General features: G+C 44.8%; 1 protein-coding gene across 2 annotated transcripts in view; it reads left to right on the top strand.

Annotated features, from left to right (window-relative positions):
- Positions 1-27,810, top strand: part of polrmt (polymerase (RNA) mitochondrial (DNA directed)) — a 61,028-nt gene that overhangs the window by 29,636 nt on the left and 3,582 nt on the right. Inside the window, exons 10-19 of one of the 2 annotated variants that reach the window (XM_029255049.1) lie at positions 1,876-2,670; positions 3,212-3,334; positions 4,071-4,193; positions 4,817-4,996; positions 6,140-6,226; positions 7,071-7,184; positions 23,231-23,283; positions 25,797-25,895; positions 26,353-26,425; positions 27,421-27,512. In XM_029255049.1, the coding sequence (XP_029110882.1) occupies positions 1,876-2,670; positions 3,212-3,334; positions 4,071-4,193; positions 4,817-4,996; positions 6,140-6,226; positions 7,071-7,184; positions 23,231-23,283; positions 25,797-25,895; positions 26,353-26,425; positions 27,421-27,512 (1,739 nt within the window). Of the gene's footprint in view, positions 1-1,875; positions 2,671-3,211; positions 3,335-4,070; positions 4,194-4,816; positions 4,997-6,139; positions 6,227-7,070; positions 7,185-9,037; positions 9,237-23,230; positions 23,284-25,796; positions 25,896-26,352; positions 26,426-27,420; positions 27,513-27,810 lie in introns of those variants that run through there. The other variant, XM_029255050.1, reaches the window with a different exon arrangement.

Raw genomic sequence — 27,810 nt, 5'->3', positions numbered from 1 at the left:
TGTGCCTTTGTCTGCTCTTAAGCACCTTAAAATTGGCTTTACATTTATGCACATGCAATTGAATTATGGAAAAGCTTTCCAGCAACAGGAATGTAGACTGAAACACGCGAGTGTTTGAGGGAAAGAGGAAGAGCTCAGAAACAAACCAGTTTTTACTGCTCTGGTAATTGACTCAGTGATTTACTGCTGCCGGGAGGCTGAATGGGAAATGAAGAGGCTTTCAGTCTTTCTCCTCGGAGCCCAGTCTGTTCTCGGTGAAAACGGGCACCGCTTCTCACAGCAGGCTCTTGATATGCTTTGACAGAGGAGTCCATGCCTTATTCTGGAGCTCCGTCCTTGTAAACTCACCCGACCTCCGACTGTGCAGGCCCAGCCAGCGCTGGGCAAGAAGGGTTGTGCCATACTGGTTTCACTGTCTGTGTGAGGGCGGCGTCACTGCAGACTCGCAGTGGTCTCTTACTGACCCTATCTGTCTGCTTTTCCACTTTCCTAAGAATTGTTCTGCTGTGCATTACGGTACTGTTCGGCGTTCATTCTGTGCTCTCCAGTCTCCTTTCTTTTGTCTGCGGTAGGGACATCTGGTAGTGTAGTAGTTACACTGTGGTTACAGAGGACCCAAAGGTCGCAGGTTCAATCCCACCTCTGGTTGTAGTACCCTTGAGCAATGTACTTACCTTAAATTGCTCCGGTAAAAATTACCCAGCTGTGTAAATGGGTAAATAATTGTAAGTAGCTTAACAATGTAAGAAGCTCTGGATAAAATCATCTGCTAAATGAAGTAATGTAATTGTACTGTAATTTCCAGTATGAATCAATGTCATTCTGTGATCAAATGATCAAAACCTCAGGGCTTTTACTTGCTGCATTATTACATGACATATAATGAAATATAGTACAATTAGTTTACTTTTTTGACTGCTGTTTAGGTAAAAGTTTCCCCCCCCCCCCCCACTTCATTTTTATTTGGATCTGTGTGTATGTAACAAATTACATTTACACCTTTGCATAGCTACTCCATACTTATGTAAACCCTTGGACAACTTTTACTTTACAGGGTAGTTTTTGATGATACTTTTACCTGATTAAATTGGTAAAGAGAAAATGTACTTTTTCTCAATTATGGTGAAATAAATATATCTTTTCTGTACGGTCTGTCTGATGATGTAACTTTCTGTAAAACCAGTCAAGTCACTTTGTACTTCAAAATATTAAGTGAACCCTACTCCCTGTCCGCTGACTTATTGTGGATTTATATTTTTTCATTTAGCTGATGCTTTTCTCCAAAGCAGCTTACTATGTTAAGCTACGTACAGTTATGTACCCATTCATACAGCTGGGTAATTCTTCTGGTTAAAGTACCTTACCCTGAGTGGGAATACAGCAGGAGTGGGATTCAAACCTGCAACCTTTGAGTCCAGGGGCAGCAGCTCTAACTACTATGCTACCATTGGCTCTTGGCAGCTGTGGCATTTCAGTCAATTATAGCACATCAATTGTAACCAGCTTAACACTAAAGCAGCACAATCACTACCATCGAGGGTTTGTATTTCCTCGTGCAATGAGACCAGACAGCGCTTCCTGTTGTCTAGTCAGAGTTTATTGCAGACCAGTTTGAGGTTGGTTTTGAGTTTCGTCCAACTTTGCCTGAAAACTTAGCTTCGTTGCAGCTCAGTGGCACAGTAGATTGAATTTATTGAAAAGATCTGTAGATATATTTCTCTGTCAGTTAAAAATATTCATTTCAGGTGTGGTGGTTAGTGATTCGTAATGTTGTTTTATTTTACTTGGATGTCCACATTAGCTGTTCAACAGTGATCGTACTCTAATTGCAAAGATTTTGTGATTTATGTTTTGAATGCCATGTTTTACTCGTAGGTTGGATTCATCAAGCCCCACCCTATTTTGATTCAGCTGCTATCAGAGGCTGTGGAGAGCAAGCTGAGCTTTGAATCATACGTCATACCCATGCTCTGCCCCCCTGTGCCCTGGACTTCACCAAAATTTGGGGCTTACCTGTTGTCTCCCACCAAGCTTATGCGTGCAGAGGACGGGGCCGTCCAGCACCAGCTCCTCTTGGAGAGGTGCCGTAACGAGGACCTTCACGCCGTGCTGGACTCCCTCAACCAGCTGGGCAACTGTGCCTGGCAGATCAACAAGCCCCTGCTGGACATAATCATCTCTATCTTCAACGACAAGGGCAACGAGAAAATGAAGATACCACCACCGATGTCGGAAGCTCCGGAGATACCTCGCTTGAGCTTCCACTCGGATCCGTTGTGCTCCTCATCTGAGCAGGCTCAACTGAAACGCGACATGCTCAAGGCCAAGAAGAAGGTGGCTGAGATGCACAGCCTCCGAATGTCGGCCCTATATGCATTGTCCATTGCCAACCACATGCGCGACAAGGTCTTCTGGTTCCCTCACAACATGGACTTCCGCGGGCGCACCTACCCCTGCCCGCCATACTTCAATCACTTGGGTAGCGATGTGGCACGAGCAATTCTGATGTTTGCAGAGGGCAAACCACTGGGACCTCATGGACTAGATTGGCTCAAAATCCACCTGGTGAACCTCACAGGTCTGAAAAAGCGTAGCTCTCTAGCCGTCAGGCTGGAATATGCTAACAGCATCATGGAGGACATCCTGGACTCGGCTGACCGACCTCTGACTGTGAGTGTCCGTATGCTACGCTTTACATCTACCTGCCTGGAAATTACATTAGATAATTGTGTGTAATCTAAATGATTTTTTGCAGCAATTTGTTATGGATTGTAGAAAAAAATTCCTCCAAACCAGCTTACATTTTTGTGCCCATCTGTGCACCAGGTTTTTGCCAGAGTAATTCCGGCACATTACCTTGTTTAAGAATACGGCAGGAGTGGTGGCAGTGGACTTCAAGCTGGCAGCCCAGCTGCTGCCTAAGTGTTAGCAAAAGATAGCAAAGGAGGTATGCTGTAACTATAGGAAATTGTTTATCAGCAAAGAGTAGAGAAGGGTTGAAAAAACTCAATTATAGTAATGTTCAATTAGTCTCAGAACTCACACCTCTCCAAAAGCTGCTTAACCTCAATTATTTCATAATAGTATAATTTGTATAATAGTATAATGACCAATTCATGTGAAATCTGTGGCTTTGCTCCTTTGTATTAAAATGTCAGCTGGGCAAATAAATAATGAATTGCGCTTGTTTGTGTGTTTGTCTCTATCACAGGGGAAAAAATGGTGGATGAACGTAGATGAACCCTGGCAAGCTCTTGCCTGCTGCATGGAGATAGCGAAGGCCTCACGTTCCCCTGACCACACACGGTTCATCTCTCACTTCCCCGTGCATCAGGTGTGCCTCTTTGTCCTGTCCTGATTCCGCACTACCTTTTCAGTGACTCACCACACGAGCTTCACGCAACGCCGCACGACTCGACCACGCAAGCTTCACACGGCTGTGTCTCCTGTGGTTCCCGTAGCGCGCTCATTACCGTCACATGCGATAAGGTTAATATGAATGCCGTAGCACAACAGGTTTTCGGCAACCTGTAGCCAACCTGTGTTCACCTTGCAGTCACCCGCTTTTTCTGCCAGGAACTCTTTGAGTAAGATGAAATGTTCTGGGATCAACTGAATGTTCTGCTAAACACCTCTTAACTGTATTATCGCTTTCACGGAGCACAATGCTGGGACTTTGCTGATCTAAGCACAAAGTGTGTCCAGGTGTTTTTTTTTTAAAAAAAAAAAAAAAAAAAAAAACAAATCCCAGAGAGTCAACAATGCCTTCACTGCAAGATGCTGTGTACACTCACTTCCCAAATTTCGTTTGCTGCGCTGTCATGTATATATATTATTTTTTTTAAATGAAACTTAGAGCTTCTAATATCAGGTTCCAGTCCAGCTTTAGTTTTTCATTAAGCAGGTAGCTGTACCACAGAACTAGTAATTTAATTTAAAGAAAATTGTGGTCCACAACATCTTCCTCCAACCAGTCTCCATCCATCTTACTTGTGTGGCTTTATCTGTCTGTCTGATGTGACATCTGCTCAGTAGCCCCCCCACCCTCTCTGCTGTCATTTTCTTCCCAGGACGGCTCCTGCAATGGGCTGCAGCATTATGCAGCCCTGGGCCGCGATGTCATTGGCGCCACCTCTGTCAACCTCATGCCATGTGACGAGCCACAGGACGTCTACAGTGTAGTGGCACAACAGGTCAGTGTGTGTGTTCACCAAGTGTTCACGGTGCAGCCCCGGTAGGAGCTTCTCCCCCTCAAGTCCACCACACATCTATGCTTTCATATGCCACTTTCTGCACCTTGGCTGAAGATCACAGCCAGATCCATGTGCCAGTTCCTGGTTTTTTCAGCTTGTTTTTCAAAAAGCTAAGCTCTAAAGAGGTTAAAGAACATGGTAATTACACTACCTGTCACAAACTGGTGGCATTATTACTGTGTGTGCCCATAATATTTATGGGGCAGCTGGTAGCGTAGTTGTTAGAACTGCTACGCAAAGGTAGCAGGTTCGATCCTAACTCCAATTGTAGTACCCTTGAACAAGGTACTTACCCTGAATTCCTCCAGTAAAATTACCCAACTGTATAAACAGGTAAATAATTGTAAGTATCGTAACATTGTAAATGTAAATATAAATTTATGATCAAACACCAGATTTCCAGCATTAAATATACAGCATCTCCAGAAATCCTTTACAGCTCAGTGGCTAATTTCTATCCGGCACACATCCCGGAATGTCTACCCAGCCTTGTTTTAGCTACTGTATGTGAGAAAAGAGATCTCTCAAAAGACTCCCATGTTCCCACATGCTACCCTGCAAAGGTGGAGGAGTTCCGTGCTTGTGACGCTGAGAAAGGGGAGAAGATCGCCCAGGTCCTGCAAGGCTTCATTAATCGGAAGGTGGTGAAGCAGACTGTGATGACTGTTGTCTATGGGGTGACACGCTACGGGGGGCGACTACAGATCGAGAAGCGGCTGAAAGAGACTGAAGAATTCCCCATGGTAGGCCACCCATCTCATTCCTCACACTCTCCTGCGTACAAGCACTTCACGGTAACCCTGGCACTCCCAGACAATGGTTTGTTGTGCACAAGAAATGTGTTCAAATACCTTCTCGTGCTGCAAGCTGTTTCACAGACAGCTGCGGAAACGTAATGATTTTTTTAAAATCCACAACGGTGCACTCTTCTCATCCATACATGTATAGCAGCGCTGACTGATGTTGCATTTAAAACCACAGAATTGGTCGCTTACTGACCAGCTGCCATTTGCGGCGTATTGCTCATACTGCCTGAGTACCGCAGACTTACCTTAGCCACAGTTATTTCTCTTTCCAATAATAATTCCATTTGCTTTCTTTGAACTACCTTTCTGCTGATGCCAGCTTCCGTGGCTGTTGGGCCCCGCTTTCTTGAGTACATTTGCACTGAAATAGACTGCAACCTGGAATGAGGGAGGAGACTTAAAGTAGCTCAATTACATCTTTTGAGTAGCTCAGCTCGGAAGCTGTGATTCTAGTAGTGGGACATAAACATTTCTGCAGAACTGCAGAGAGAACCATAGTAAATGTTGTGAATCCATACATACGTATGATAAATGCTGCCAAAATAATATATAGAATTCGGAGCTATTTGTTTCCCCCCTGGGATCTGAATTTCCCCACGGGGTCAATAAAGTGTTTATCTGCCTAGGTGTTTAATATCAAGAATTCACTGCCTTGAGCAGGATGGCAATTTGCTTCGATGGAGGCGTGTATCACCTCCAGATGACAAATGTTGTGGATGATCGGTGTCGCGCTCCCAGCTTTCCCTCCATTGTGTGTCTGTTCCTGTGTGTGTTCTTGCTGTAGCTGTGTTTTTCAGCGGTGTTATTAATGACAATGAGTAGGCGTGGTCCGCCGTGCTCTGTGACCGGCTCTCTAGTTACACAGCTGCGCCGACACTGAGATGAGTGTATGTGGCAAGATGCAGACGGGTGCCCGCACCCCCATCTTTCCAGCATCCTTACTCTTAGGTGTTCCCCAAGCTCAACATTAATACCCAGTGGGCGCACTAGTCCTGCCTTCAAAGGCGTTGTGCATCTCGAAGCCATTCTCTGTAACACTCTGGGTATTTTCACCACACGTTTCTGTTTTGTGTTCTCCAGGAATATGTGTGGGAGGCCTCACACTACCTGGTGAATCAGGTCTTCAACAGCTTGAAGGAGATGTTCACCGGGACCAGGGAGATCCAGGTACGTGGGCACCTTGAAAAGAAGATGCCCAAATGCAGGTAAAGCTGCTGGTGTCGCTTCACCAACACACACATGAAACACGTAGCCCTCGTACCTGGGCTGTGTGTTAGAGGCTGCGGAAGACAAATGGTCTTGCCAGCGTGAAGGCCAACCCTGCGCTTTCTGCCCGTCTCTGGAAGGGCCTGCTCAGACAGGCTGAGCTAATTTGAAATATACCCCCTTCTGTCAGTGGGATAACTTAACTTCTAAATGGGTCAGCTCAAGCTGAGGCGCACAGCGGAGTCTCAGGGCGAGCGGCAGACAATCAATCCCCCCACCGATCGCACACCCCCGGCTCTCTGCCTGCCCGGGGGGAGAGGCGTTCAAGCTTTAGTGGGGCGCCAGGTAGCAACAGTCTGATGAATGCGCCACACTCTGGCCTACTACTCACCAAACTTAAGAGATTTGTCTTACAGGCCACCTGGACTTTCACAGACTTTTAATAGGGCTTTCCGTCTTGGAAAATGTGTGTCTTTGGCAGTTTTCCACGGCCTGTCATATATGGAAAAGTACAGGCGTGCCCAAGTAGTCAAAAAAAAAAAAAATGAATGAATGAACTACACAAACATTTTTGTAATGCTGAAATGTTAGACACATTGGAATAAATGATACATTGGAATATTGTACCTTTAAAGTGATCGCTTGTATATTAGGTGTTGTAGTGGATTTTTGTTTTTCTATTGAGTTGTCATGTGTGAGTTACGCACCCACTCATGCCTCATGCTCCCCATGGTCACTCCAGTGTGTTGTTTGTGGCTTATAGTGTTCTCTCACCCCCCCCGCCCGGCCTATCCGTTTGCTGCAGGACTGGCTGACGGAAAGCGCCAGGCTCATCGCCAAGTCTGGGAACACAGTGGAGTGGGTGACGCCTTTGGGCCTGCCAGTCATTCAGCCCTACCACCGTGGCAAGAAAGTCCTGGTGAGTGTGACTCTCGTTCAGTGGCTCGGAGCCTGCTTCTCTTGTTCCCATTCTTAGCTGCAGCACAAAAGGGTTTTAAAATGTCTTGCACCATGTCTCAACCCTTAAGTGGAGTTATTTTCACATTAAAACATACCCAGGCTTAGAAAGAGCTGCATAATAAATTTCTGAAAATATATAGAAAATTTTTTATGTTTTCCACTTTATTTACATGCATATTTATTCAGATTGCAGTTTTCTCCAAAGCAACTGCATTTTAGAAAGGAATATGCAAGCACATTAAACCATCTTAGAGATGTAGATGCACACACGTGATTAAGTACAGTCAAATTTGTCCACCTACTGCTGTATAAACCAGCATACATTTCACAAGGAGCTACGTGTGTGTTTTCTTGATACAGATAATGTACTACATGTTCACTGAGCACATATATCAAGGAAGAAGTGAGTCCAAAAGAGATAAAGATGACATACTTCATGAATGTTGAGAGAGATTCAGCAGTTCTGAGTGAGAGGGGGAGGTCATTCCACCTCTCACTCTTTCTACTGGTTCTTTGTTCACTTGCCTGTTTTCTAAAATGTCCGTTTGTTGCGGAGCAAACGTCTCGTATTTACATGCCCGGTATGCAGGTATCGGTAAAATGCACCCAAATGAGATAGGATTGTGGGACAACCTTAATTCAGCTGCTGCCTGGTGTTGTTGAGTTCTGGTGAATGGTAACAAGATTACAAGCATTACACATGTTTGTAGAATAAATCAAGCAGTGTTGGAGTTTGTGGAAACAAAATATTAGTATGTTTGGTCATTTTAAATGTAGCTCAGAAATATGATAGTAAAAAGCCTTGCACATTATCATTGATATATAAACACACACATTGTTTGAAACCGCTCATCCCAAGCGGGGTCGCCACGAGCCGGAGCCTAACCTGGCAATGCAGGCCGTAAGGCTGGAGGGGGAGGGGACACACCCAGGACGGGATGCCAGTCCGTCGCAAGGCACCCCAAAGCAGGACTCGAACCACAGACCCACCAGAGAGCAGGCACAGGCCAAACCCACTGCACGCACCATCCTGCCTCCCCTCATTGATAAGTGTGACATTTGCAGAATCTGACCCATATGAAATCCAGGGACATCTGTATTACTAATCCTTTGTTGACTGTTACATAGTGGTAAGGGTGATTTTGGAGTTATGAATAAAATGAATTGCAGATAAGACTTCTGGTCCCATCTATGCCCTTAAAGTGTGGAGCTATTGTACAGTATAACCTGTACACTTCACACTGCTTCAGCGGCAGGCAGTGCTCTGATATGTCCAGAAAATGGTTTTGCTTGAAGTACAAGTGAATGTCTGTTTATGTCATTTTGGTGTCTGACAGTGTCGATGTCTGCAGAAAGCTCTTTAACCTTGTTTATATTGTTCAGTAGAGTAACATTAAAGGATGCTCATCTGAGAATACCCAATGGCCGTTTGTAATTTCCTTTCAGATGGAGCCATTCCTGTATGGAAGTGAGACACGGCTGAGGTTGTTAGTCCATTTTGTTGGGCAGCAGGTACAAACAATGTGCCAAACACTTTGCGCTGAGCCATCAGAGGCCAGCGCTCCGCTTCTGTGACCTTCATAAGAATCAGTTAGCAGCTTGGGAAAGGTCACCTGCTGCTCCCAGTGAAGCAGCAATCATCCCTCCCAGAGAAACCTGTGCAGATTCTGTGTGTCCGCGTTTGTGCGTGTGTCTGTGTGCCGTACGTGTGCTCTCAGAGGCCCTGTTTATTTTCATAAGGACACCTTACTCTGACCTCTATTCCATGCACATCTACTTAGCCGCACAGATAGTTGTGTTTATCGTACGCAGACGGCATACCCTCAGCACCAGGTCAAGATGCCTTTTAAGGCGGTACGTCGCATTGCTGGAGGCACATGGCTGGCAGAGCAGCGCTGGAGCACCAGAGAGCAGTGCCAGCCGGGCCCAGGTGGCAGCGCAGTGTGGTGGGCAGCAGCCCAGCAGCAGGGAGCCTCCTGTCAGCCGACTGCTCCTTCTGTTCCCAGTCTCTGTGAGCACCACCATGTTATCTTTATACATCACTCCTTCCCATAGAATGCTCTGTGAGCACCAGCACGTGACTTTACCTGTCAGCCTTTCTCATGGACTGCTTTCTGTGGCTGCCGCCAGATTACGTCCATGTTTTCCACGGGGCGTCCTCTGCAATATCTGCCGCATTAGAGCTTCCCATCGGTCCCTTTTGTAGGCTGCTGTCTGCGAATGCCACCAAATTAGCACTCGATTTGAAAATTTCTCACATAAGTAATTTTTCGCTGCCACATCTTAGATGTGGAAACTCGTGGGAATAGTGCAGTTTGATGGGAAATAAAATCCACAATAAATGTCGGCTCTGGAGGAAAAAAGATCGCTTGATAGATGAATGTGTCGCATCTGTAACCCTTTAACTGTTTCATTGCCTATTGTGACACAAGTTTTTTTTGTTCACAAAATATATAACAAAACGCACAATGGCTGGTGGATTAATTCTGCTTTAATTTCTGCTGTTCAAGATGCTGTTTTAATGTTTTAATCGTCTTAATGTCCAACACGCACTTATTTGTGGATCGACACACTTAATGGCGACTGGCAGAATCGCGACTCTTACCGTTATGGTGAAGGAGACGGTCCAGAAGGGTGGTGATTTCCAGTGACAGCTGAGTAGCAGTTGCTGTCGCCACACCGCACATTGCTTCTTTTTAGTCAATGTTAGTGACAGCAGGAAAATAGACCAGCATCCCCTGTCCATAATTGTATATCTGTACACATTGTTAATATTAGCAAGGGCTCTAGAAAATTGTGCTCAGCGGCTCTATATCTTTAGACTCTTGAATGTGTAATGATATAAAGCTCTAAGTGAGGGATTCTACATCAGATCGGTGTTACATTTTGTATTTTCCAGCAGCTAGCTAACACATGTAACTTGTTAAATGGTTAGTATGTCTCTACTAATGTAAGCTTTGCTAGGAAAATGAATCTGTGTAATTATTGTATAAACTGTCCCATTCACACGTTTTCTTGTGTTACTTGGCAGTTGAAAATTGTTTTAAAACCAATGTATTTCTATGTGCGGATCTTGCCGTAGGCTACCTTCCCAGCCAAGTCATTATTCACCTTTCCTGCGCAGAGAGAGCCTTGCCATCTTCGCATCGCCTCTGTCGCACTGAAAGATGCCTGTTCTCTACCTTCACATTAGTTATTCTGTTTACACCGTGCCTCAGTTATATTTTTTTTTAGCTGTGTCTCAGGAGAAGACATGCAGCTGAAAAACAGCTCTAAAAGTTCTGTAGCAGCTTTTTTATTGCTTTTTTAATTGATATATTGGAAATTTGGAGCAGCAGATAGCATTGTGGCTCTTGTCTTGCAATCGGAAGGACTAGGAAGGGCCCAGGACCATGGAAAAAGGCATATTTACATTTATACTTACATTTATGGAGCGGCGTGGTGGTGCGGCAGGTTTGGCCGATGCCCGCTGTGTGGCGGGTCTGGGGTTGAGGCCTGCTTGGGGTGCCTTGCGATGGACTGGCATTCATTCATGCGTGTCCCCTCCCCCTTCAGTCTTGCTCCCTGTTTGGCTGGGTAGGCTCCGGCTTGCTGTGACCCCACTTGGGACAAGTGGTTGTTGACATTGCTTGGTTGGTTTACATTTATTTATTTATTTATTTAACTGACGCTTTTCTCCAAAGCGACTTCCAGTGAACTCTGTGTAGTGTTATCAGCCCGCACACCTCATCCACCAAGGTGACTTACACTGCTAGATACACTTCTTACATTGGGTCACTCATCCATACATTATAATTACAATATAATAATTATACTAATAATAATAGTAGCAGTAGTAATAATACATTGGTTGGAATGGATTACCCTATTATGAAGTTATTTATCTTTATGCAGTATAAATGCCCCTTTATTTTCTAGTGACTGTCTGCTATTACAATTCCAACCATGGCCGCCACTGGTGTTGAATATCAAGAGCTTACAGTCGAACTGCGACTGTTGCTGTCGCCAGGCAACGTTACTCTCCTGCTGTAACAGTTAAGTGTGGTCCTCCTATAAAACAATGCCAGAGGCTGGTATTGACAGCAAGACACCATGTTGATGATAAAAGAATGACAGCCTGAGCTTGTTCTCTTAGACTGCATATCCATTGGCTCTGTGTTGGTCAGTGTGCCACATTACAGGTGCCTTGCTGTTCCTCTCCAAGGCTGTTTGTTGCTTCTAGTGGCTTTTTGCAGCCCAGAGCAGGACGTTTCCCATTCTGCCCCGAGGGTGTCGGGTCATTACATTTTATTGGAGTTTTATGGAATTTCCGATGAGACGGCCCCATAAATCAGGCAGCGGTTATCTCCTCATGAATTCTTTATAACTTTAATCGTCCTTAATCACAGGCAGCCACCCCTTCATTCCACTCCCTCTCAACAAAATGCAGAGCCTCACCAAGGAAGGGGACGCTTTAAAAAACACAGAGGAAAATCTCAGCATCTCTCTCCTTTAGTGGGCTTGCACCGACAGCAGCCACTGCATGCAAAAGAATGATCCTGTCACTGGAGCGGTGAATAGGGTATACTTACCTCCCGTTCGCGGACAGAGCCAACACACCGTTTGTCAGGCTGTACTTACTGCCAGTCCTGCACATGACACTCCAGTCAATGGAAACACCCCTGCCAAGTAGAACCAGGTATTTCGCAGGCCAGAATGTGCAGTTACCTCTTACTTAAACAGCCTGGGCACTTAAGGCTGCCAACGTATCGTTTTGCAAAGTCGATACCAAGCACACTGGGATTTATCACACATAACATTTACATGCTCTAAACTGCACTTTTTACATATCCCTTTTCCATGGCTTGCAAGACTGAAGGAAGAGCCTGGCAGTTGAAACGGATCTCAGTTTAGCATCACTCTCTTTGCTCTTCTGTGAGGAGGTGGAAACAAAGTTTCACATGGCCTATGAGATCCTAGTCAAAATGTGTTTCTGGAGAAATAAAAGTATGGGTCTGCACTGGTTGCCACTGAGTTAATATAATCAACTTTTAAGTCTAACTGCTGGGCTGACTCCAGGAATATTTTGTATATTGTTGTCAAAGTATGTTATTGTTGGTAAGATTATTAATATATTAAGTGACAAAATGGCACCCTTTGTTTTCTACAGATGATGAACATTGTAACTTACAGTGATGAGATCTGGTAATTGCCTTTTGTATGTCCTAAGGTGGTAGTTATATATGGGTTCCTGTGTGTGTGTGTGTGTGTGTGTGTGTGTGTGTGTGTGTGTGTGTGTGTGTGTGTGTGTGTGTGTGCGCGCAAATGCTGCCTTGGCCCATAAGCAGCAAATGTGGATGTCGTGGACTTTTAGCACAGGATCTAACTAGAATGATTATTTCAGGGAGCAGAACATCACAGCTTGGAGCCAGAGCATTACAGGCAATATTGCTGACACCTAATGCTCTAGGGATGCATAGGGATTTCATATGTCCAATAAATTAATCTTTTTTGTGTAACTCTCTTTGTTGTAGTTCAGTTTTATAAGTAGGAAGACACCTGAAAAAACAACACTGGTATTTGGAGTCAAACTTGCTTAAATTTGCGTTTATTTATTTAGCAGATGCTTTTCTCCAAAGCAACGTAAGTCTCACAGAAAAATACAGTGAGTGCATTACATCAACATGCTTGGTGCTTAGTTATAAATTTCACTTGCGCAAGCTGTAACACTCATATTTTATCTTTTTTACTGCCTCTTTACTACTTTACGAAACAAGCAACTGGATTTACCTTTAGAGCTAATCGAGGGATATAGTACCTAAGAAAAATATTCCACCCCTTTGCATGTTTTTCCTTATAAAACATTTAAACACAATGGATTTAGGCTTGAGGCTTTTTTAAACAGTAATCAATCAAAAAATACTGTAAGTGAAAACACATTTCTACAAAACAATTTTCAATGAATCACAAATTTAAATCACAACTGAATGCACAAGTATTCATCTCTGCAAGTCAGCATTAGTAGAGGCATCTTTGAGTTTATATGGATATGTCTGTATCAGTTTTTTATATCTTGACACTGCAGTTTTTGCTCATTTCTCTTTGCAAAGCTGCTCAAGTCCTGTCAAGTTGGATGGGGACCTCGAGCAAACTGTAATTTTCAAGTCTTGTCACAAATTCTCGATTGGATTGAGGTGCATGCTCTGACTTGGCTGCTCAAAGGACATTGACATTTTTGTTTTTAACCCTTTCCTTTGAGTTTGGAGTTGTCGATGTGCTGGATAAAAATCCCCCCCCCCCCGAAATCGCTGTTCTCTTGCACATTGCACCTAGTATTCCTCCAAGACTTCCGTGTACTTTGCCACATTCATTTTACTTCCTCAGCAAGCCATCCATGCTTTACTGCCGAGAAGCATTACTCCACAGCAAGATGCTGCCACCACCCTACTTCACAGCGCGGATGGTGTGTTTCTGGTTACTTGCAGTGTTTGCATTACACCAAAGATAGCATTTAATTTTATGGCCAGAAAATCTCTATTTTGGCCTTAATAAGCTATAGAATCTTGTGCGTACATTCACATGAGACATCACAGGTCCCCCCCCCCCCCCCAACACTGGCTTTCTTTTTGCATCTAAAATAAAGCTGACAGTGGTGAAGCACCCATGCAACTATTGATGTATGCACAGTCTCTTGCATCTGAGCCACAGAAGACTAACTCCTTCAGACTTGACATAGACTTCTTGGTGAGCTCCCTGACTAGTTCTCTTCATGGATGAACACCCAGTTTCTGTGGCTAACTTGCTATAAGCAGATTCACAGTTATGCCATATTCCTTACCTTTTTTAAATGACCAACTTGATTGTACTGCTTGGGATATTGCAGTCTCACAGCAGGCAGTTTTATGACTTTTACTGAACTTCTGTAGTTGTCACTGGCAGTTGATAGTGGGTAGACAACTTCTTCTTCCCATTCCCATTAACTCTTTATTCATCATTACATAAAATTAATTACACAGTCAAGAAAGGTGATACACAGATACCAATAAGCAAATAAATAAGGAGTAAGAATTTTTGTCCTCTAATTAGTCAGTGTGTTTCACTGTTCCTTTTGATAAGAAGGGGAAATTGCACCAGAGACACTAGGCTATGGATATACATCAATAAGGACAGCTAATGTGATTGCTGGCCGCTAATCAGATTATGGGTCGCTCTTGCAGGGTCAAAGAATTTCCGTTAGTTCCGAATCAAATGAAATCCGAGTGTGCCACGTGCTCATGATAGGCTGTAGTTTGTTGGATTACAGAATGCAAGGGTGGGCTTTTGATTGGTGAGCGGAGGGGCTTGTTTCCAAGCAGCAGTGGTATCCCCGAGAGAAAAGGAGAGCTCACTGCACCCTTCACAAGGTGAGCTTTAATTTCCCCGGAGAGAGCCTGCCATACCATTGGTCCTTACTGCTTAGGGATGGAAGATCCCCCTGGAAGACCCTGCTAAGGGTTTGATAAGATCTCATATAAACCTCTTGTTTCACTGAAAAGCCCTTTTACCAAGTTCATCTCCAAGCAACCTATATGCAGTCTGCCTTCTTCGTGGTTTGATTTGTTTCCGTCTTGCTTAGGTTTTGAAAAATTGTTTCCACAGCATACCGCTCCAGTGCGGTGAATTACAGCAGTCTGTATAGATACACACATTTAGTTTATGTGCGGACTCGAGAGACAGTTTGTCCATGTCTCTGTGAGGCTCCCTGTCCTCGGTATATGCTTTACTTATTTTTTATTTATTTATTTGCAGTTACTTATTTTTGTGTTATATTTTCACTTTATTCACTTCAACAAACCGTGCAGCTTAGGATGTGAACTACCATAGAACGGTGTACTTGCCTGATGCAGCAGACAAATCATCTGCTAAGCGGTCCAGTGAGCATGTAGCAACTGGCATGGATGAATACACACACATAACAGGTGAATAAAAGTCCTATGCAGTTTGCCTCTGACTGGCAAGGTCATGGTGATGCAAACCCATGGAATAAACACACACACAGTTTATGCAGATTTAAAAGAGAAAAGAATATATGTTGCATTGATAATCCTGTTCAAGATGATGTGTGTAACGGTTGCTTTTACCATTATATCGTGGAATTTATTTTTGTGCATTTGAGGTGAAAAATAGTTGACTATCTGGGAGCATACTGTAATTTTCTCCATTGAAAGAAATGGCGTTAAGGTGTGCATTCATAAACTGTGTCCATTAAATGGATGTTTAGCGCATTGCAATAATTACACAGTTCATTCGACTTCAAAACCAAGTATGCAGCCACAACCTTGATGATGCGTCTAGCGAGACCTCCAGCTCATATTACTCCAGGTGAACAGAGAGACTGACAAAGAGGAGGTGGATTTTATGACCCTTCCAGCAAAAACTACGATATTCTTACAAAGTGTTCATTGAAAAATATTGCAGCACTTACAGAAAATATTGCCAGCGCTATTTTTCTGTATGCTTTTGACAAAAGTGCCCTGTATCCTCTGCACAGTGTTATAAGCAGCAGTGCCAGAAATAAAAACAAACCAAACTGTGTGTCAGTGAGCAGAAATCCAAAGAGAAGAAAGAGAAAAAGCCAACTTGTGCACCTTTTTTTGGGTAGATACTCTCTCTCCTTCAGGGTGCTCTGTAATCTCTGATCATAAAATGGCACTTGCTGACGACAGCAGTCAATAATCTGACTGGCAGCTCGGTAGAGCATGAAGGGTGAGTGGTGGCCCTGTTGTTCTTGTGGTGCGGCATCAGTAGGGATGAATTATAAATGTTGCATTGCATGCAGACCGTTTTTCTTGTGAGACCAATGTTAGAATAAGGTGTTTCTGTAGTTTTCACTAAAGCTGTAATTAGTTGTCAGTTTCTCTATGACTTCATTAGCTTTCATTTTTCGAATTGTATTTACTCTGCAGATCTTTAATTTTGAATATATTGTATGAGGGCTTTTGAAAATAAGTAATATATTGTTGTCTATGGAGGCTGTGTTTTCATAAGATTAAAGAAAGATAAAGAATATCATCTCTAAACTTAAGAAAGTGCTTATGTTGTGAATTATGCACAGACTCCAAAATAACACCTGTAACTGGACCAGACGGCTTCTGTGCTTACTAAATTACACCCAAGGGATGTTTGGACATATAGGTTCGACCAGCTTTCCAATTTAACAGACACAGTGCTCCATTCCGCTTCTCTCACTTGTACTGGGGGCGGGAGCAGGGGAAATGAAACTTGTCAGATCCCGCAGGTAATTTATTTGTGTTGCGCTCCAGTTTGCAGGACGCCTCCATGTTTGTGTGATAATTCATCCCAGGCTTCGCAGCGCCCCAGAGAAAAAGTAGCAGCTGCAGGAGCCATAGGCCTCTATGCACTGTGCTTAAAGTCTGTGCAGAGGTTGCCAGTTCTGTATCATGCACATACGTAGCTCTTTTGATTTGAATTTATTATGGCAAACGTATGCTTCAGGTTTGAGCAAATAGCTTAGTCAGCATTTATTCACTGAAGTTACTTACTAATTCATTGTTTGATGGATTCTCATGTAAAGGGAATTTTATTAGCACAAAGACATACAACAGTTTTATGAACTGTAAATACACCAACTCTGTTTAACATTGAATACCTCAACTAACTTACTTATTGTAACACAATTTGAAGCATGACTTACTCAGACCTGTTTACACTATGGAAAGGCAGTGCTAGACCAAGGCTAGTCCTTCGTCTTGTTGTGTAGCTACAGTTATGTTTTTAATACTTATTTACACAGCTAGATATGTTATAGTTGTTCCTGAAGGACACTACTGTGGGTATACATTGTTTTCAAGAGCACAGGTAGTTATAACATGATAAAGATCCAGTTCTACTGTTCCATGGAGTGTTACCTGAGGTTGTTCCTCCCAAAAGCCATCAATCCATTTTCTAGGCTGCTTAGTCTTTCTAGGGTTGCAGTGGCAATAGGAAGAGCAGAGAAGCCCAGACATCCCTGTCCCTCGCGACTTCTTCCAGCTCAACCTAGGGGATCCCCAGCCACTCCCAGGTCAACTGAGAGATATAATCTCTCTAGTGGGCCCTGGGCCAACCTTGGGGGTCTCATCCCAGTTGGCCGTGCCTGGTATACCTCCTAAGGGAGGCGCCCAGGAGGCATACTTTCCAGATGCCCAAACCACCCCAACTGGCTCATCTCGGTGCAGAGGAGTAGAGGCTCTACTGAGTTCCTCCCGGATGGCCGAACTCCTCACCCTGTCACAGAGAGTGAGTCCCTGAGGAGAAAACTCATTTCAGCCGCTTGTATCCACGATCTTATTCTTTCGGTCATTACCCAGAGTTCATGACCATAGGTGAGGATAAGGACATAGACCAACCAGTAAATAGAGAGCTTTGCTTCATGGCTCAGCTCCCCCTTCACTACTACAGTCCAGTACAGTGACCGCATTACTGCTGCCGCTGCTCTTGATCTACAGTTAATCTCACACTCCCTTCTCCCCAAACTCGTGAATAAGACCCCAAGATACTTAAACTCCTCCACCTGGGGCAAATTCTTTCCCCTTTCCTGAAGGGGGCATGCCATCCTTTTCTGTGAGAGAACCATGGACTCAGACTTTCATGGGCTGACCCTCATACCAACTGCTTCACACTCGGCTACAAACTGTTCCAGTGCATGCTGGAGGCATCCATGTGACGGTGCCAAAAGGACATCATCATCTGCAAAAAGCAGAGACATCAACTTCTGGCCCCCACATAGAATACCTTCCTGACCTCGACTGAGCCTTGATATCCTGTCCATGAAAACCACAAACAGGAGTGTGGGGACAGGGCACAACCTTGGTGGAGTCCAACACCCACACTGAACGGGCTTGACTTAATGCCGAGTACGTGGACACAGCTCTCGCTCCTTGTGTACAGAGACCGAATGGCCTGCAGTAGTGGGCCTCAGCACCCGATACTCTCTAAGCACCTCCCACTGAATTTCTCAGGGAACATGGTCATAGGCTTTCTCCAAGTCCACAAAACACATGTAGACTGGATTAGCGAACTCCCATGTCCCCTCTCACAGATAATTGAGGGTAAAAAGCTGGTCCGCTGTTCCATGGCTAGGACGGAATCCACATTGTTCCTCTTCAATCTGAGGTTCAACTATCGGGCGGAGCTTCTTTTCCAGCACCCTGACATAGACTTTCCCAGGGAGGCTGAGAAGTGTGATACCCTGATAGTTGACACACACTCTTTGGTCCCCTTTCTTAAAGGTAGGGATCACCACCCCAGTTTGCCAATCCAAAGGCACTGTCCCCGAGGTACATGCAACATTGCAGAGGCATATCAACCATGACAGCCCTATAACATCTAGGGCCTTAAGCAGTTCCGGGGGAATCTCATCCAGCCCCGATTCTTTGCCACTGTAGAGCTGTCCAGCTACCGTAGTGACTTCCACCAGGGAAATGGACTCCAACACCCCGGAAACCTTTGGCCTTGACTCCAGTAAGGGAGGCATATCTCTCGGGTTTAGGAGTTCCTAAAAGTTCTCCTTCCACATTCCAGCAATGTCCTCATTTGAGGTCAGAGTTTCCCCACCTTTGCTGAGCAGAACTTGATCAAAGCTCCTCCAACCCCTCCTGAGCTGCTGGATGGTTCTCCAGAACCTCTTTGTCCGATAGTCATTTTCCATGGCCTCTCCAAACTCCTCCCATGCTCTGGATTTTGCTTCTGCAACCACAGCCGCTCCCGCCTTTTTTCCCTACCGGTACCTATCTGCTGAGTCAGGAGTCCCCAGAGCCAATCAGGCCCTAAAGGTCTCCTTCTTCAGCTTGATGGCTTTCCTCACCACTGGTGTCCACCAGCAGGTTCTTCAGTTGCCACCACAACTGGCACTAACAAGCTTTTGGCCACAGCTGTGCCTGGCTGCTTCCAATGTAGGTTTTCAACAGGGTCCATTCAGACTCTATGTCCCCTACCTCCTCTGGGACATGGAAGAATTTCTCTCGGAGGTGGGAGTTAAAATCATTCCGGACAGGGTCCTTTGACAGTCGTTCGCAGCATACCCTCACTGTGTGCTTGGGTCCACTGGGTCTGTCCCTCAGTTTTCCCCAGCATCTGATCCAGCTCGCCGCCAGATCAGCTGACGGCTCGGCACCTATCTTCACCCAAGTGTCCAGAACATGCGGCCTCAAGTCAGATGAAAATACTAAATAGTCAATCATTGACCTTTGGCCCAAGGAGCTTAAGGTACCAAGTACACTTATGAGCATCCTTGTGTTTGAACATGGTGTTTGTTATGGACAAACCATGGCTAGCACAGAAGTCCAATAACATTTCACCATTTGGGTTCAGATCGGGCAAGCCGTTCTTTCCAAACATCTCACTCCAGATTTCCCAGTCATTGCCAACGTGAGTGTTGAAGTCCCCCAGCAGGACTATGGAGTCTGCAGTTGGGACCCTGTCCAGAACCCTACCCACTCTTTCCAAGAAAACTGAGTTTTTTCTCTCTGTAACCTTAACTTGCATTGAGGCGACCCTCTTGTCCACTGAGAAAAACGTCAACTGTACAGCAGCCAGCCAGGGGCTTGTTAGTATCCCCACACCCACCCAGCACCTCTCACCCTGTGCAACTTTTTAGTAGGAGAAAGATCACCCCCTATTGAGGAGTTTGGTTCCAGAGCCAACACTGTGAGTGGAGGTGAGCCCAACTATATCTAGTTGATATCGCTCAACCTCCTGCACCAGTTCCGGCTCCTTCCCTCTCCAGTGAGGTCACATTCCACGCCCCAAGAGCCAGTTTCTGTCGCGGGGGTCCATGACACCATGCGCCACCCTGCCCCCTGAAATGTTTTGCACCCAACCCCATTCTGGACCTTGCGGGTGCTGGGCCCACATGGCCCCCCCCACAATGCCTTTTTGTGCTGAGCCCAGCTGGGTTACATGGGCTGCCAGGCCACCAGGCGCTCACCTATGAACACTACCCTGAGGCCTGACTCCAGGGGTAGGTCCTGGTGACCCTGTTCTGGGCAAGGTAAACATTGACTTGTTTATGTTCATTATAGGAGTTTTTTTGTATCGTATTAGTCTGGATCTTCACTCCAGACCTGGTTGCCATGGGAGACCCTACCAGGAGCATACTTCTCCCGACAATATAGCTCTGGAGATCCCTAAATCACACAAGTCCTTCCGCCAAGACAAGGCCCCAATCCAGGAAGGGCCACTTTCAGGGTGGTACTGACCACTTTTTCTTCAAATGGTACTGACCTGTCTGCACCATCATTCAGTCATATATAACTGTCTGACTTATAATATACACACACACACACACACACACACACACACACACACACACACACACACACACACACACACTGTCTGAAACTGCTTGTCCCGAGCGGGGTTGCGGCGAACCGGAGCCTAACCCGGTGACACAGGGCGCAAGCTTGGAGGGGGAGGGGCCACACCCAGGACGGGTCGCCAGTCTGTCGCAAGGCACCCCAAGCAGGACTCATACCCCTTACCCACCAGAGAGCAGGACCTGGTCAAACCCACTGCATCATCACACCCCCCAGAATTATAATAGTGGAATAATATTTCTTTACGCCAATGTGATTGCAGTTTTTGTCACTGTGTAGTTCTGTGAATGCTGCTGTAGCCTTGTACCGTTTGCTTTGGGATCAACAAAGTTCTGTCTGATCAATCTATTGTGACCTTTGAAGTACAGTATAAGATAGGCATGAACAAATACAGCTGACAAAATTGAGTCACCAAGAAAAACTAAAATGATGTAAAACTTTACTAAAACTAAAACATTTACTGAAATTTAGCTGTTAACAAATGCACAGTGATGCAACTTGTTAGATAGAAGCCAGTGAGTGACACAGTGGAGCCAAGTCTGCGCTTTTCTGAAGTTTCAAGAGACAAGTTGGGTTCTCAAGAAACATTCAAAGGTCAGGTGACTGTGGCAGATGTATCTCTGAGAGGAAGGTCCTTCCACAGCTTGAGAGCAAGTACAGAGGTACTTAATAGTGTGTCTGGTGGCTCCATGGTGGACAGCAGGCAGAGATGACAGTCTGGAGATATTGAGGAGCAGAAGTATGGAAGGATCTGCTGGTCAGGGTGAGAGACTAGGAAGATTTAATGGCAGCAATAGGGACCAGTGGAGACGCTAGATGAATGGAATTCATGAAGAGTGAGGAACAGTCTATGCCATGGAAGAAGGAGCCTCCTGAATGACCTGTGGATATCAGATGTGCGAAGACCTGCAAATTGGATGTTACAGCAGTCCAACCTAGAGAACAAGAAGATGAGTAGCATAGATGTTGAGGAAGGGCTGCATTTTGTATCTCTTGTACAGAAAGAAGCTGGTTTGGGTCTTTGAAAAGGTTTCATGATTGAGGAACATCCGAGGTTATGCTGAAGTTTTTGACAGTGGGACAAGAAAACTGGCAAAAATAACACAAACTTAAACTGGTGAAGACAACAGAGAATTCTTACGGGCAAAGTTAAATAGAAAGCGTGCACTGTTCCATCCCCTGGCTCCCCACGCACAGGAGCCACACTCTCGCTCTCAGGCATCTGCTAGGGAGTAAAGCAGATGTTTCATGGACATCGCCTCCTGGCAACGTGCTCCCCAGAGTCAGCAGCAGGAGTCTCCAAGACACACACCCCCTCCCCCAAATCCAAACAAGCTCCACAATGGTGACGTGAGGAAAACGCCACTGAGTGCAGGTGCCCAGACAGCAGAGGAAACATCATTCAGCTTTAATTAAAGGGTGCCATCTCATTTGCAAACATGGGCCTTTATCTCTCCAATAGGCTGCAGAGTCCCCCCGCTCCCAATTTTCCAAGTGAATTTTAAATATATTAAGGAACCTTCTTGAGACCAACTCCCCTGATGTTTGAGTGATTTAGGAGATGAATAAGTCCACCAGTAACCTCAAAGATCTTTCCTGCACTGTGTGTAATACTTGTATACTGGTGAGAGAGCTCACCCTCTGCTCTCAAAGACATTAGCTTGCATTAGTAGCCCCTTATCGCTGTGCTCTGGAGTGAGACTAAAATACTTTTTCCCTTCTTGGGAATGCTGTCTTAAATAGCGAGAAGTGTAAACTGCCCTTTGGGATCCAGAAATCTTAGGTTATTAGCACTGTACCAAGAACTAAACCAAGAGCAATCCTGTCTTCCCTTCCTGCTGCACTCAGCTTGGAAAAAAAGGCTGTTTAAACTTAGAAGGGGATTCATAAAACAGGGATATATGACAGACCATTCTTGATTCTACTCTCTTCTTTCCCTGCTCACAAGTGTTCATGAATTCCTGTCTTTTTCTTTTGTTTTCCTTTCTTCCTGCTTTATCTCCCTGTTTTGTACAGTCTTACTTGTTGTCATCTTTCGTCCCTCCTGTTGCTGCTTCCTCAGTCAAACATTCGAGGCTGTGTGTTTCCCTGTCTTTAGTTTGGAGGGTAGTGACGCGGGACGGTGCCTCCAAGGGACCAATTGGTCGTGCCATGCAATAGAGACACTTGGATGTGCAACACTGCAATTGCTAGGAGCCGTTGGCCACATGCAGATTGTAAACTCAAGAATGAAAGCCTTAAAATGTTATTTAAAATTTCCAGCCTCTGACAGCGTTAACCATTTCATAGTCTAAGATGCTAAACCAACTCTGCCCCCTGCTCTCATTTTTTAGCAATTTTGGGTTCATCTGAAATGCCACAGGAGCCACAGTGGTGCTCAGGTGTTGAGAAGCTGCTTTGCAAGGAGACTAATGGGGAGAAGACAAGGATCGCAGCAATGTTTACTTGCGGAAAGGCTTCCAGGATTCATCGGTTTACTATAGGGGTCAAATAACATTATACAAACTCCAAAACAATAATTTATATGTATGTCAAGTAGAAATAAGGAGACCTGTCCTTTTACTCATTTTCACAGTGTGCCATGCAAGTTTCCCCATTGAACTGAGTGTGTCATCACACTGCATGCCTTCATGTGTTTCTTACTCACCTGTACCTTTTGTGTTCTCTACAGCTCAAGAGTAATATGCAGTCAGTGCATATCCAAGTCAACCATGACTTCAGAGAGTAAGTGTCGCCTCCTCCCTTCCCATTCCTCATTCTGACCACATTCATCAGCACTCACACAACAGTTCCTCATTACCTTTGAGGCCTGCGTTCCACACAATTGAAATATGCTCCTGTGTGCACCTGGCTTGTGAGAACACGGTTAGTGCTCCATCACTGCATACATCCTCCATTAGGACAGCTTCATCATTATGAACATATTAAGTGCCTTTTGTTTTTTATGGAACCTTTAAATTAGTAATAACAATTAATAAATGAATGATCAGTTTTTTTGTTACTAACTTCCATGCGTTCTGAAATTTTGTTGGGGCATAGTTAAGCATCATGTACTGCATTAAACTGAGAGTCAATGTGAAGAATGCCAGAATGACTGGTAATCATACGTGTGTCTCCATGTAGTACAGAATAACGGTGTTTTAAATGAGAATCGGAGTACTCTGACGCAAGTGTAGTGATTTATTTCTGTATTGATCTTTACCATATCACACCTCTTACGTGACCTTTGAGTTATTGCATTCAGCAGAGCGTTTGCCCCACGTGTATTCTTTGATACAGTATAGCCCGTCATCTTAACAGTTGTTACAGTCAACAGAGTATGCTGGAAGGGAGCCTGTGTCCTACTGCTGAATAACAGCATACCAGTAAAGGCAGCCCTGTGCTTGTTTAAGGCTTGGCAGCTCTAAAACATTTCTCAACTGGCCCGTATGCATCCGCGGGCTGATATACGGCTGTGTTTGCACCTCTCTGAAACAAATTGCAGATTACTTCTTATAAATGGCATACAGAGATGCTGGCGTTTGCAACTTTACCTCGGCATGTGCCAACAAGCGGCACCTAAAGAACAGAGTCACGGCACAGCAGACGGCGACCCTGCGGAGGAATCGTGTCCAGTGGGGGGCAGATTTTTGCCACTGTGGGGGCAGCCTTGTGTAAAGCTTATTACTAGGCTGATGAACATTAAAACAGAACAGGCCCGATGGTCCTCAGGGCATGTGGAATGAAATGTCAGCACTCGAGAGTGCCTGTATAACGTTGGCCTCTATTTCTAGACTCCATGTTAGCAAGAATCGTGATGTTGTATTAATGAAAGTTAACGAAGAACATTGTACAAGGTAGCTGACCTATTGAGGAAGAAAAAACAGATTTCGTTCTGCTCAGCCTTGTGTTTCTGTGGATTTATGATTGCCGTTCCTCAGTGTTAGATGGTTTTTGCTTATTTCAGCATAGTGGTAGTTTGCGCTGTTTTGTAGGGCTCTGGGAAGGCTGGCCTGCTAGGGTTATGGCTTCATGCACTTAGAGGCATGAACCCCTTTCAGAGCCCTTCAAGTCCTCTTCCTCCAACCCCTCACACAGCCATATGCAGCTCATCCAACATCACATCTGCCCATTCACTCTTAAGCAATGGACCTGGTTCTACGTTCGACTGCTGATTCAAAAAAAAAAAAAAAAAAAAAAACTTTAAAAATTCAGTACAACTTTAGAACAAGGCGAAATACAAGTGCAACTCTCCCTGGCCGAAAGTGTCCCCCAATTTCATTACCAAAATATCTTGGGAATACGGTTATAATCATACTGATAGGAATCACACTGATGGAAGAGAATGGGGAAGGGAAGGAGGGCTGCCAAACAACGAGATAACAGCCTGATGCTGGACTTGGAGCTGCCCACACCCTTGCACTTCCGTGTTCATGGAGGAGCAGAGCAGTCCGATGTATGGCGCTACTGACTGGTTGGACAGCTCTTCTGAGTGGTGGTTAAATACTGGGCCGAACGCTTTCTGCACGTGGTTCACCAATTCCAGCACCTTGCGATCCCCTTGCATCAGGGGGCCTTGGCGGGTTGAGGTAATTAGCAGTGCAAAGCCCCCTTATTAAAGTTCATAAATAAGGGATGAGGAAGGACATCTCCCATGAATATGAGCCAGGAGATGTTTCCAGGCAAACTTCCAGCAGAAGGGCATCGAGAGCAATGAACCATCAGTGCAGGAAGTGTAATATTACAACATGTAGTTACAGCACACTAGAATGTCGGTGCCGTTGTTGTTTTGTGTCATTGCGTCGACGTTGACTCGTGTTGACCACATAGAGGGCCTCCACTATGTTTTGTCCTCCTCCTTAAGCTGGAGAGTTGTGTTCATTGTTTCTGGGATTGAGATCATCCATCCAGCTGCTGGTCATCCACTCTTCACTTGATGCATCCGAAGTATGATATCCTCAGTCTCATTGTTTGTGCTTACAGTAAGAGTTGGCTTTACAGTTTACATATTTCATTATGTTCCTGTGTTACTACGCCTCTGTAAAAGAGCCACTTTGAGTTAAGGTAAAAATAACTGAATAACTTTTCTGGGTCTCCATTCAGCCTCATACCTTCTTTCTACATTTGAAAAGCTAGTGCAAGTGCCGAAAGGCTGACTGTATCGGTATGGCACAGAGTGTGAGTGAAACGCGAGATAAAGTGTCATTCTTATGGAGAGATTTGCCTCTCATTGCAGTGTATGCCTTGTATATTTATAGACGGCCAGACACCATGAAGCAGAAAAACGCCTTCCCTCCCAACTTCATCCACTCCCTGGACTCCACACACATGATGCTGACCGCGCTGTACTGCTACAGGTGAGGGAGGTCCCTCCTCTGCGTGTTACCCTGATGCACCTCTCTGTAGAAAATGTGTAACTTTAATACAGGTTAAGAAACAGCTAGAGAGAAGCGTATTGAGTCGGAATTAGTGCATTTCTGGTTGTGTAAAAAAGGTTGTAGTCGTATGCCTGCGGGAGTACGTGGTGGTGCTGCTCCCACTGGGGCACAGAATGAGAGCAGAATAACAGTAATCTGAGTTTAGCTCCAAGTATACGTTTCATTGCTCTGAAAGGCACAGTTTTCAGTATTGCCACCGAAACTATGCTGTGGCTGTTGAAGATGTGCAGTGTTTCACGGAAGCCCATGACATGGCCTCGTTTGTGCAAGTGGAGCAGAACCAGAGCTCACCCCATGGTGCACCTGACTGCCGGATTCCCATCAGCCCACCTGTTCCCGTTACAGTTCTCACTTCCTGCCTTGTGTGCGCTTTCAGGGCCGGCCTCACGTTCGTCTCTGTCCACGACTGCTTCTGGACACACGCTGTCACCGTGGATACCATGAACAGGGTATGTCCTGCTCTGTCATTCGTGCAAGCAACGAGCAGTAGGTGGTGCAGTCGTTAAGGACACTGGCTTGTTACCCACAGGTTGCTAGTTTGTGTTTTGCAAGGCCCCTTGCTTTGCTCTAGCAAAATATCCTGCTGTGTACATAAGTAAAACCGTGTTTCCTGCAACAGAGGTTGCACCTAAGTAGCAGAATAATGATAAACATTGAAAATAAATGCAGCCGGGTGTCAGAACTCTTTCTCAGTCGCTGGAGCCCTTGGCATATTCAGATCTCGTCATGTTGTCTGCGCTAAACAGCTGGCTCTGCTCTACCACATGGGCCGTGTGCTTCTGGGCTAGAAAATAAGTCGGAGAGCTTCGATGATATATGTACTGCTGTTTGCTTTTCTCAGTTTCTCACGGGGATTACAAAAGACTCAAATGAAAACATTTTTTCAGCTGAAAATGTGCGTACATTACTAGTGTGCAGAAGGGCAGTTTTTATTGTTTATACGGTAAACAAACCTTTTTTATAACGATTATTCTCTTTGAGTTTTTATGCACGAATTTGAATATATTTCCCAAAGAATTACATTCATTATTTAAAAGGCCAGACTAATTTAACTAAAGATGAAAAGGGCATGGAATAACTTAGGGCTGAGGTTTTTTTTTTTTTTTCCTTCTCTCCTTTTTTCCTTTATACACGATTGGCTAACCTGATGACCTGAAACAGTGGGAGTTATATATATCCGAAACTTTTCTGTTCTCTTACTGTTTGGCTCCACATTGCACCCGCAGGAACCTTAAACACGTTGTGACATCACGTGATAAGTACTAGGGCGACCAAATAATTTTTGAACGGAATAAAGTTATGACAGGCAGAAGTCAGGTATGACGAATGTATTGAAGCGTAATTGTTCCTGCAGAATGTTCAGCCATGTAAATGAACAAAAGCATCTGCTCAGTGGCAAAATAATTGTTGGGAAAGTAAACCAGACTGCTTGCTGCTTTCACAGATTTGTCGGGAGCAGTTTGTAGCCCTCCACAGCCAGCCGATCCTACAGCAGCTGTCCCGCTTCCTGGTGTGGAGATACAGCACCGAACCACCGTGAGTACCACATGGACTCCTCACACCCAACATTTTCTTTTTCATACGACCTGTACTGTTTGATTTGGATAGGCTTTGACACTGACGTTCTGATAAAGCTTTATCAGAAACAAAGTTTCACCTCTTGATCTTTTCATCTGGGCAAGTTACTCAATGAAATGTCGCTATTTATGCAGCACTGGAAGCTTAAAATCCGAAGTTGTCTACACGTCTGAGTCGCGTGTTTCGCCGGTCAAAATTTACATGTCAGTAGTGAAAATATGGGAACGTAAGATATTCATGAAATCTCATTAATTTG

This window comes from Scleropages formosus, chromosome 9 (assembly GCF_900964775.1).
Source record: "Scleropages formosus chromosome 9, fSclFor1.1, whole genome shotgun sequence".
Lineage (NCBI taxonomy): Eukaryota > Metazoa > Chordata > Actinopteri > Osteoglossiformes > Osteoglossidae > Scleropages > Scleropages formosus.
The sequence above is the reverse complement of the archived record's forward strand: the minus strand, read 5'-3'. Positions and strand labels throughout refer to the sequence as shown.